The 12,328-nt window shown below is 50.6% G+C and overlaps 1 protein-coding gene across 1 annotated transcript in view; it reads right to left on the bottom strand.

The window, feature by feature from the left end:
* The window catches only part of LOC119459009 (kinesin-like protein KIF20A), a 92,563-nt gene extending 81,684 nt beyond the window's left edge, over positions 1-10,879 (bottom strand). Inside the window, exons 1-3 of the mRNA XM_049671544.1 lie at positions 10,752-10,879; positions 9,815-9,956; positions 2,443-2,594 (exon numbers count right to left, since the gene is read on the bottom strand). Coding sequence (XP_049527501.1) covers positions 2,443-2,594; positions 9,815-9,932 — 270 coding nt within the window. The 5' untranslated portion in view covers positions 9,933-9,956; positions 10,752-10,879. The remainder of the gene's footprint in view (positions 1-2,442; positions 2,595-9,814; positions 9,957-10,751) is intronic.
* Between the last annotated feature and the right edge of the window lie 1,449 nt (positions 10,880-12,328).

Below are 12,328 nucleotides of genomic sequence, written 5' to 3'. Positions count from 1 at the left end.
TCGCCTTTCAGGTGAAACTGCGACAACTTTTTTTATTGTTAAGCGCACTTGTGCCGTCCCCGTGCACGTCGCTTTGAGGTTCTGTGTAAAGTCCAAACACGGCAACATCGTCGCCGCGCGCCGTACCAACGTTTATAGATATCTTGTACTTGTACGCTCTTTCAAGTTTATAGATACTTTTTCAAAAAGTATCGATAAACGTTGCGCCGTACGCTGTGTGTGCGAGTGAAAGCTTGCGGGGGTCAGCCGACTCAATCTCGCGCGCGCGAGGGAAGCGAGAAAGGGAGGCGTTTATTTCCGCGGCGGCCACTGTATCTTGAAAGCGATCTGCGATGTGGAACAAGTGTGCGCCCGCGCGGGCTTATCTTCAAAGCGAACTGCAGGCAAGGTCAATATCTCGCGTTTCTCCGTCGAAGCACTCATCCTTCGAATGTCACACCAGGTGCTGGATGCGTGGACGCGTGTCATTTCGCACAAGCGCGAGGCGTCGGAAACGTAGAGCGAGCGACACGATGGCGTCGTATAGTGTCACCTTAGTGAAGTGAAGCGCAGTAACCAGAGAGTGACGCAGCCAGCGCGCTGAAAAAAAAAAAAAACTTTTCTTTTTCCTTCGGCAACATCAAAAGGAAAAGGAGAGTGCCGGCTTGATGGGCTGGGCCAGCTGCAGCAAGTGACGGGGTCAGGTTTGAATGAAGGGAAGGGGAAAGGTCACGCCCGCGGCGGCAAGATCGCCGAGTCGACGGATGGAGGCCCACCTCGCGCACGCTCGCACGCACGCACACGTGGGCTGGCTATTGCGCCGTGCATTCGAGCGCGCCAAGCGCGACGCTGCCGCTTCGCATTCCGTCGCGGCGGAGAAGGTGCTTCCGGTTCCTGCTCGCGCAAAAATGACACAATTTGGGGCGAAATCTCTAGGTTGTCGGCGGGGAAAATTCGTTATATCGGTGGGGTCTCCCGTTGCCACTTCGTTACGTAGAGGTTTCAAACACATGTGCTTCTATGGAGTCACGGCGGGGAATACAATAACTTAATTTTTTTGTTATATGGAGGTTCGTTATAAGCAGGTTTAACTGTATTACAATGTGCAGAACAGCTACGTTTCAAGCCTTGTGCACAGCAAGAACAAATCTACCGGAACTGAGCAGACATACGAGCAATTTGGCAGAAAATGATCAAGCCTTGTGCACAGCAAGAACAAATCTACCGGAACTGAGCAGACATACGAGCAATTTGGCAGAAAATGATCAGATAGTGACCGCACAGAGGAACCTTACCGAGTCATAAACGTGACAAGACGCTGCTTGAAAATATTTGCCCAGATAAAGAACGAAGACCAAAACACCATAATCCTGATTCAATTCATGAGCGGAAAGTTTGAATAGCTTCGAATACATATTTAGCCCCGCTTTTAGAGCAAGCACCATATATGCTGCTCGCGCCATTTGGACATAGCTTAATCAGCTCCGAAAACGCTTTTGCATCTTCTCTGAAACTGCGGCCAAAGCTTCGTGTCGTTCACCCAGTCACTGTCTACGATATCTCCCAAAACACAGGTTTGCTAAGCCTGTTACGTTCGGCAACCAGCGAGGGCGGCAAACTTGAAGTATCTCCCGATTGCCTGTGACAAATCGCTTCGGGAAGCTGAAAAGCGTCCCACGGGAAAAATCAGCGGCAACACCATGGATGGACACGTACAGGCAATGACAACGGTTACTAGACGGACGCCGACCACGACGTTCGGAGCAAGAAACTCTTGGAAAAGGGCCGCTTCTACAACACGGCCGCTCGACAGACCTGCTGGCCGCCAAGGTCGTTCCCCAAACGAACCCGTCGATGGCTGGCCCTTCCCTCCTTTCTGTGGGGGAGTGAGCAGTGCGTTCCCGAGGGCACTGCTCCGAATGTGTTCGGGGAACGAAGGCGCTGGGGGATTATGCGCACCCACGCCCTCAAGGCGGACCCTTCGGTGATTCTCAATGCTCCGATTGGAGGATGGTGAGACCGCAGCTTGGCCAGAGGGCTTTTAAGCGGACTTTTGCGGCTCTCTGGTGTGCTTCGATCCAGTCATGCTAGACTGATGAGATGTAACGTTATCATGTAAATGTTGTAAATAAACCCAGTACTCTTCGTTCTCAATGAGAACCTGTTCCTGCCTTCAACGTCTTCAGCGAGGATGAGGCGGACGACGGCATGGGCCAGCTACCCCTTTGGATATGCCCGACCCCAACTCTTACAAGCTGCACTGGCATCATACACATCCATTGTAAACACGGAGGCAACGGAGGCAGTTGAGGCAAGCAATGGACGCGTCACCACGTGATCAAACATGGCAGCGCCCACAGGATGGCCGTGAAAAGGGTCAATACTATTAAGCAACTTTACGCACAAATTTGTTCATGTGCAAACACATCATGCACTTTCGCATGCACTGGCTGCAAAACTCACCTTCGTAAAACTGAAACGTTTTTGATGCTGGTTTTCCAGGGTAGCAGTTGTGGTCACAACTGTCGTGTCATCACAGGGTTGGAACGCAGGATATGTAAATGTCCTGCCCCCAACTCTAGGTCGGAGACGGAGGTACACCTTCAGTGCCGAGCCTGCAAATAAAAGCAGTGTTCTCACTGCATGCACCAACTTGGAGCAGACGACTTAATGCAACACTTTATTATCCCTAAAAGCAATGCCCTCTCTCAACTAGATTATAAGTCTCATTGATGTGGCTGCACTTTCTGAACCAGTTTTTAAGAGTTACATGCGCAGTGCTGAACAACTTTACATCGAGCAACTGCACAGCGACACCAGTGTGCCTCATGACTATGTTGCCAATTGAGGATAAAAGTGCAGCCACAAACAAGATCTGTGTTGTGCAGTCAGTTCAGCCTTTTTGACAAATGCATATGTCACAAATGGGAGGGTATTGCCTTTATTGAAACAAATGTGGTGCTTCTACAAGTGAAGTGCAACGAAATGGTGGGTGTGGATGCTGCCTTTTCATCATTAAATGCATCTCAAGAGAAAGCTGTTAAATTGAAACCAATTTAGTGCATTAAATCCTTTACCAATGTACTCCGGCAGTGGTAAGGCATTGAACTTGTACCCTGCCTCCTTATGCCCTCTGGAGGGACTGTTGTAAGCATAGCAGGAAATATTGAAGAAATCAACTAATGCAGCTGCATGTTGTATGCTACCAAGAGCTTGCGTGTCGCCTGAACTGCAAGTCAAATCGAAGAGCACAGTGCAGGATGCGCTCACTGCACTGTCAAAATTAGAACAAAAGTGCTGCATTGGCTGAACTAGTGTAGGAAACACAGCCAAATCGAGAAGACTACATGCAAGTGACATTGCACTCGATATAAAATGACCAACTGGACAACAAAAATGAATATTAATGCATCGCTATGCACAATCAAGAAGCCCAAAGTGAAAAAAAAAGACACTCCAAGGAGCGCCAAGCAAATCTATGCTGCAACCATTTAGCAAGCACACACAAAAGTGCTTTTAAGCATCACTTCCCATCAATGAACCCTAACACCTAATGAGCTCCCAGGCACCTTCGCACGATCCTCCATTGGTGCAAACCCGCATTGCAGGCATCGCAAAGAAAGTGACTGTGCAGAAAATGGAAACAGCTTTATAGTATCCCATTGCGACACCAGACATCACCACCTGAGAACCCCAAGACCACGAGATGACAAGCACAAGCAGCCTCTCCAAGTGCTCCGCAGATCTTTGCTTACTCCAGGCTGCTACTCCAGTCATTTGACTAAAATCCTTTATTCAAGTACGTCAACTGTTGCAGCAACATTACGAAACCACCAAGAACCCCCCGTAGCGCACATGTGGCTCCTCGTCTCCATCCTCAGATCTTGCGCTGTTCCCACATCAAGAGCACCAAGAATGACCAGTCCAGCTCTGTGCAGCATTTCGGCTAATCAGCTACATGAATAGCACTGAATGCCACTGCTGGCATATCCTACCGCTTTCCATTAATGCCGGCGTGCAATTGTTATAACGCTCACGCATCACCATTTCCACCATACAACTTCGCGATTGCAGGTAAAAAATTGAAAAAAAGAAATGTTATAAAGCTTTTTCTGCGTTGCCACTACAGAATTGGACACAGACTGGTAAGTTTTCCATTGCACAGGTACTACAAAAATTGTGGTCAGTCCCTTCGCAAGGACCCGCAGTATGTCCAACAAACTGACACCTGAAGGGGAAAATGTGGGCATGCCGAAGAAAAAAATAAACTTAAGAATGTCTGGCGCTCCATAACTCCTCCTAGCACAAGAGGGAATAAAACACTTTTGTTCGAGTGCTCCAAGCTGTGTGAATTTCGCTTAAAAAGTTACGATTTAACTACATCGAGCATATTGCCACCTGTAGGTAGTGGGTCGAGGGCAAGAGTGGGTCGAGCCTTTATGAGCGGCAAGCGAACAACATGTCCGCTGCTGACATTTTCACGGCCATAGGAAGCAACGGTGACTGTCTGCGAGAACTCATCCGCTCTGTAGTGCGTGAAGAGTTGGAAAAGGCCGCCGTACCACCGCGCCCTACGGTAAGCTCCATAGCGAGCATTATTAAGGACGAACTGCACCAGGCGCTCCGTGACACCTTGCCTCCTGATAACGCTGCGGCAGTACCTCCTGAATACCCCCGGGCGACCTACGCGGAAGCGCTGAAGCGCCCTGCCTCCTCTCCGCCGCTGTTCGTTCGTGCTCCTCCTACGGTGTCAGTTCAGTCGGCGCAGCCGATACCGTACTACGTCGCTGGGTGTACACCGCCGCCCGTTGTTCATGCCGCTCCATTGGCCCATCGTTCGGAGCAAGCAGTTCACTACGTCGACGACAGACGCCCGTCCCCTCGGAAGTCGGATATTTGGCGCACACCTGATCATCGGCCTCTGTGTTTCCACTGCGGTGAAGCTGACCACTTGTACCGCCAGTGCCCATACCGGCGCCTTTGGATTCGCGGTTTTCCGCATACTCGCCGCCGCCCCGATACGGCCAGCGACCCCGGGACATTGAGGACTACCTCTCTCAGCAGCGCTTGCCACCGCCTGCCAGGCGGCAGTCGCGATCGCCGTCTCCGAGACGATTTACACCGCCGCCCCAGCGGTATTCTCCCGAGCGTTCGACTAGTCCCCGCCGGGAAAACTAACTGAGGCGATCTTTGGGGGCGAGGTCGCTGACGGACGAAGCGCTGAAGACCTCCGACGGACGCAGCTACGGAAACATAGCGATCCGACATCACCTGCAGCTGAACGGGACGACCGGCTTTCGCTCGATATACCGGTCACTATTGACGGTTATGCCGTTAGTGCTTTAGTGGACACCGGCGCAGACTACACGATACTAAGCGGTAAAATAGCAACGCAGCTGAAGAAAGTGATCACGCCCTGGCATAACTCGCAGATTCGGACGGCTGGCGGCCACGTCGTTACTCCGCTGGGCGCCTGCACGACTAGAGTTGATATTCAAGGATCTACATTCGTAGCGAGCTGCCTTGTCTTACGCGAATGCTCCCGCGACGTTATTTTGGGGGTTGACTTCCTGCAGGAGTACGGCGCGATTATCGATCTGCAAGAGCGTCGTATCACTTTCTCTGCCGAACGAGCAATCGACGTGCAAGACGGCCAACGGCGCGACGACGTACTTCGTGTTTCTGCAGAGAGTGTAACGCTTCCTCCACGAGCCAGTGTCCTCGTCGACGTCACATGCTGTGGCTTACGCGATGGCGAAGCGGTGGCCGAAAGTAACTTGGAACACCTACTGAAGCAAGGTGTTTGTGTGGCTCGCAGTGTTATACAGATTCGTGCTGGTCATTCGCAATTGCTTGTTACCAACTTTATAGCTACGAGCACCGACACCTGTTCCGCGGCACTTCGTTAGCGTTTGCAGACGCAGTAGCAAACGTTAACAACTGTTTCACGTCTGAAGTAGTGGAGACAACAGACACGTCTCTGGGCCATCTCGACATCAATTCTGAACTGTCCACCGATAGCCAGACAGCACTGCGCAAGCTCTTGCTTGAATTCAGGACCTGCTTCGCACATTCTTCCAAGGTACGCCAGACTTCCATCACTAAACACAGGATCATCACGTACGAAGACGCACGCCCGATACACCAGCAGCCTTACCGCGTGTCGGCAAAAGAACGCGAAGCCATACGTACGCAAGTCCGCGAGATGCTTGACGATGGCGTCATCGAACCTTCCAACAGCCCGTGGTCGTCTCCGGTCGTTCTTGTGAAAAAGAAAGACGGAACGCTACGCTTCTGTGTCGACTACCGCAAGCTCAACAACGTGACTAAAAAGGACGTGTACCCGCTGCCGCGTATCGACGACTCGTTAGATAGACTACGGCGTGCCCACTATTTTTCTTCTCTCGATTTAAAAAGCGGGTACTGGCAAATCGAGGTAGACGAACGCGACCGCGAGAAAACAGCCTTTGTGACTCCAGATGGGCTCTATGAATTTCGAGTGCTTCCTTTTGGCTTGTGTTCAGCCCCGGCTACTTTCCAGCGAATGACGGACACTGTCCTTACTGGACTGAAGTGGCAGGCCTGTCTTGTGTACCTGGATGATGTGGTCATCTTCTCTGAAACGTTCGAGCAGCATCTTCAACGCCTACGGAGTGTGCTAGAAGCCATCCGATCGGCAGACCTCACACTTAAGCCCGAAAAGTGCCACTTTGGTTATGAAGAGCTCAAGTTCCTCGGGCTTGTAGTAAGCGCCAAAGGGGTCCGACCCGATCCAGACAAGCTTGCCGCTGTGGCCGCGTTTCCAGCTCCTGCCGATAAGAAGGCCGTCCGGCGCTTCCTGGGTTTGTGCGCCAACTATCGCTGGTTTATTAAAGGCTTTTCGAAGATAGCGGTACCCCTGACACGCCTTACAAGGGACGATACGCCATTTGTGTGGCATAATGAGCAACAGGCGGCTTTTGCTGAATTACGACAGCGCCTTCAGTCAGCACCCGTTCTTGCACATTTTGACGATGATGCTGATACTGAGGTGCATACCGACGCCAGTAGCGTTGGCCTTGGCGCAGTGCTCGTCCAGCTTCAAGATGGAGTGGAAAGAGTTATAGCGTATGCCAGCCGCTCCCTGTCCCGTGCCGAGGCGAATTATTCGACTACGGAGAAAGAGTGCCTTGCGGTCGTGTGGGCGATCATCAAGTTTCGCCCCTATCTCTATGGTCGTCCCTTCAAAGTAGTGACGGACCACCATGCCCTCTGTTGGTTGGCAAGCATGCGCGACCCTTCAGGACGACTGGCACGGTGGAGCTTGCGGCTACAGGAATTTGACATCACCATCGTTTATAAGTCCGGCCGCAAGCATGAAGACGCTGACACGCTGTCCCGTGCACCCATTGATCCTGCCAGTCAGGAAACAGAGGATGATGACGGCTTCCTGGGCGCCATTAGTTCGTCGGACTTGAGCAGACGGCAGCGTGACGACGCTGATATTCGGCCGATCATCGATCATTTAGAGGGTCACGACACAACCATACCACGCCATCTGTCCCGCTCGCTGACGTCCTTCTGTCTGCGAGATAACGTGCTTTATAAGAAGAATGCTCGTTCGACCAGCCGTGCTTACCTCCTGGTGGTTCCAAGGGACATTCGCGACGACATCCTCTTCGCTTGCCATGATGAACCAACATCTGGTCATTTAGGCTTTTCACGAACACTCGCTAGAGTAAGCGAAATGTACTATTGGCCCGGGCTTTCGGCACGCGTCAAACAGTACGTTAAAGGCTGTCGTGAATGCCAGCGCCGCAAGACGCCATCCCTTAAACCGGCTCGCTTACTTCAGCCAATTGAAGCACCTCACACGCCTTTCGACCAAGTCGGAATGGACATTCTCGGACCGTTTCCTCTGTCTGCCGACGGCAACAAATGGGTGATCGTGGCGACTGATTATTTAACACGCTATGCTGAGACGCAGGCGATCCCACGAGCCACGGCCTCAGAGGTAGCGCAATTCTTCATGCGCCACATCGTCTTGCGTCACGGTGCTCCCTCTACTGTAATAACTGACAGAGGGACAGCATTCACAGCGCAGCTTATGGACGAGGTTTTTGAATTGAGCAACACCAGGCATCGCAAGACGACCGCGTACCATCCGCAGACCAACGGATTTACCGAGCGACTGAATAAGACGGTCACAGACATGCTCGCAATGTACATCGACGTTCAACACAAAACATGGGATCGGATCTTGCCTTACGTGACCTTCGCGTATAACACCGCCGTGCAAGAGACGACGCGCTTCACGCCCTTTCGCCTTCTCTACGGTTGCGAAGTCCAGACGATGCTGGACGCTATGCTGCCGTGTCAAGACGGTGGCCTATCGACAACTGACGCCGAGGAATTTGCAGAGCGTGCTGAAGAAGCTCGGCAGCTCGCGCGGCTGCATATCGGCCAGCAGCAGCACGCAGATGCACGACGCTACAATATCCGTCACAGGGACGTGTCCTACAACCCCGGGGACCAAGTTTGGGTGTGGACCCCCGTTCGCCGTCGTGGCCTCTGTGAAAAGCTGCTGAGCCGGTATTTCGGTCCGTATAAGGTGCTCCGCCGCGTCAGTGACGTAAACTACGAAGTAGTTCCGGACACATCATCGCAGACACGGAGTAGGACACAAAGACAACCGAGCTCAGACATAGTTCATGTTGTGCGCATGAAGCCGTACATTGCGCGTTCGTAACATTTTTTTGTTTGTTTCGTTTTTTCTCTCTCATTGCCTTCTTTGTTTCTATTTTTCATTTATCTTTGGGAGATTGCTTCTTCGTTCATTGACTGTGCCGGCGTGACGGCTACTTTTTCTTGTGTACTTTCGCTTTGCCTGCCTTCTTCTTCTTTGTCTTCTACGCTTATTTTTTTAGCATCGAGGCGATGCTTTTGTTCGAAAGGGGGGATAATGCCACCTGTAGGTAGTGGGTCGAGGGCAAGAGTGGGTCGAGCCCAAGAGAAGAAAGAAGACCGCGCGCTCCTTCTCGGCTCGAGCCAGCCCCGACGGTCGCGTCTTCCGAGAGTCAGCTGCTCTACGGGCTATTAAACCCTCACGGCTACATCTCGAGGCTCGTGACAATATCAGTCAAGAATGCAGAAAAGATTTTGAATTGCATTTCCTACTCTTGTGGAATTATTTGCTGCATGAATTTTGTTGCGAGGTGGCACACACAGGGAAACTCAAGAAATTACAGGGCTGTCTTGAAAACCAACAAGAGATCGAAATGATTTGCACGAAGAATTTACCAGCGAGTGGTTTCAGGCATGTGATAAAAAAACAAAACAAAATGATGGCAAGTGGACGAGATATAATTAGATCAAAGTGATGCTCCAATTTATCTCAGTCAACGTCCGAATAACCCACTCCTTGCTCAGCAACTTAGTTTTTCTAGCCTAAATACATATTCTGCCCCATCTGCTAGAAAGTATTTGTGCTGCATGACTGGCAGTGAGCACGGCCCACGACCTGCCTGCCACAAGTTGTAGAATAGCAAGCATTGAATCCTCCCGCCCACCTCAGTACTTAGTACTGCAATATTGTACTGGTATGCTGGGCTACCTTGGCCTACGAGCTCGTGTGGCACAAAGTGCCGTTTTTTACTTGACAATTGTCGGCACTGAATGTGTAGTCTCGTTTTATCTTCCTTGTGTAACATCGCTAAGTACCTACCAACGGACTTATAGGGGCACGGATTCCATCCAAGTCACCATTCAGTACACCTATCGTTATACTCCCATCTCTGAATCTGGACCAAGTGCCACATTAAACGAAGAAATTTTCTGGAGCAAAGTGAAGACTCACTCGCAGTAAGGTTGGAATCCAGCTGTTTACACACTGTCTCACCTGGGGGCTGAAGCTCTGTGCTTGCAGACTGCGCAGACTCCGCCGAGTCCTTGAAAGGTTTTTCTGGCCTTTCCATGGTTGTGCGAGTGCGTACTACAAGCTGCAAGATAGCATTTCAAGTATATGTAAGCATTAAGTTGTCGCTGTGCTGGCCAGTATCGCACTCTTGTGCACGGGACGGTAAAAAGCATATCTTGCGAGAAAATCGCCTGCAATACGAAAACTGGGGGGCCTATTTGAAGCGAATGTTTCTCTGCATCATCCCCAAACTTTGCGGGCGCAGGTTTCGCACGGTGTGCCGGTCTTGGAGAGAGTGTACAAACAGAGGCGCGGCCCGGGTCGCAGACGCGAGCTCCAACACGAACGAAATGCGGCCGAAGCATGTACCGGGTGTGCAAGACTCGGGAGATGCGCGTATCAGAGCACGAATGTCTTCGACAGTTGCGAAGCGCGGTTTGCAAACGCAAGCGAGAGCAAGTAAACGCGAAGCGGACCGGTGTGTTAATTTAACGAGAGTGTACGCTTGCTCGTAAACGCGAAGCCGTGCGGCGTCGACACGCGGTTACGAGAAAGTAGTTGAACCTGATCATTTCATTATGGGTGTAATCGAGTACTCTAGCAAGCACTGCCTGCCCTGTCAGCGCGCTAGGTGTTGGCTCGGCACAAGTTTACGTTGAGAGAGGCGTCTTTCGGTAAAAACGCGTCTGACTTCGTAGCGTATGCTAAAATGCTTGGAAATGGTCGCTAAACCAGAAGAGAGTTCCTCGCAGACACCGAAGTAAGCTTCGCTTAAACCCACAGCGCAAATGACCCGGGTTAAACCGACGAAAACAAGGGGGCGGTTAGGAACCGACAAGCACCACAACGGTTACGCCGAGAGTTGGAGACCACTTACTTGTACTCGGGGCGGCAGCGAATTCACTGTCGCAGGCAGTCTGTCTGGTCTGTCCAAGAAACGATAGTCACCTGAAGGCACACGTTAGCAGCGCACCGTGTGCCGACAACGTGTGCTACCACAGAGTCGCCAACCGTCATTTAAATCTCGAGCGTCTGGTTAACGGAACGCCACGTGACCTGCAGCGTTAAGTTTGATTGGTCCAATCTTTTTCTCTTTATGATTGGTCTTAAGAGCTGGGTGAAAGAAAAAAAAAATTTTTTATCTCTAGGCCACATATTGAATGCAAGTTAATAGCTAGCTACAATCAATAAATAAAAAAATAAACGAACATGGCATAAACGAATAATAATAAACGAACATGGCAGTAAAACGTGTTTTCGGCTCCCGCGATCCAGGGCACAAGATCATAGCCTTCGTGATTCGTTTCGTCATAGTAATAAAAGTTAATCTCGAAGGCTATATTTTGGTCTACTGCAGCTGCCAGAAGCACATAGATTGTATAATGGAAGTGTTTGTCTTCACCCGGTCGACGGAACGCAGGCGTTAGCAACGTTAGCAACGTTCGTTTCATAACCGCCGCGGCTGTCACTGGAACCATCAACGTTGCAGTCCCGTTTTTTGTCACGTGCCGCGCGTCGTCTGCTTCTGCTGCGATGCGTCGTTTGCTCCAACTACCCCAACTGGCATGAACCGCTTTATTACCAGTATTTTTTCGTTCGGGGCCATTCTAACTGTCCAATTTTTCGATTAATCATTTAATCACGATTAATCGGTTAATGGAGACGAATTAGAACAAATGATTGAGGACCTTAATCGAGAAAGGGTAAGAATTGGGTTTAAGATGAATATGCAGAAGACGAAGATAATGTTCAATAGCCTGACAAGGGAACAAGAATTCAGGATCGCCACTCAGCCTCTAGAGTCTGTAAAGGAGTACGTTTATCTAGGTCAATTACTCACAGGGGCCCTGATCACGAGAAAGAAATTTACAGAAGAATAAGATTGGGTTGGAGCGCATACGGCAGGCATTGCCAAATCCTGACTGGGAGCTTACCAGTGTCGCTGAAAAGAAAAGTGTACAATCATTGCATTCTACCGGTGCTAACATATGGGGCAGAAACTTGGAGGCTCGAGACAAAGAAGCAGAAACAAAGAACGAACAAAGAAGCAGAAACAAAGAAGCTCGAGAACAAGTTAAGGACCGCACAAAGAGCGATGGAACGAAAACTCTTAGGAGTAACGTAAAGAGACAGGAAGAGAGCGGTGTGGATCAGAGAACAAACGGGGACAGCCGATATTCTAGTTGACATTAAGCGGAAGAAATGGAGCTGGGCAGGCCATGTAATGCGTAGGATGGATAACTGGTGGACCATTAGGGTTACAGAGTGGATACCAAGAGAAGGGAAGCGCAGTCGAGGACGGCAGAAAACCAGGTGAGATGATTAAGTTAGGAAATTTGCAGGCGCAAGTTGGAATACGCTAGCGCAAGACAGGATTACTTGGAGATCACAGGGAGAGGCCTTCGTCCTGCAGTGGACATAAATATATGCTGAAGAAGAAGATGATGATGATGA

This window comes from Dermacentor silvarum, chromosome 7 (assembly GCF_013339745.2).
Source record: "Dermacentor silvarum isolate Dsil-2018 chromosome 7, BIME_Dsil_1.4, whole genome shotgun sequence".
NCBI classification, from domain to species: domain Eukaryota; kingdom Metazoa; phylum Arthropoda; class Arachnida; order Ixodida; family Ixodidae; genus Dermacentor; species Dermacentor silvarum.
Note: the sequence above shows the minus strand (reverse complement) of the source record. Positions and strands in the feature narration are given on the sequence as shown.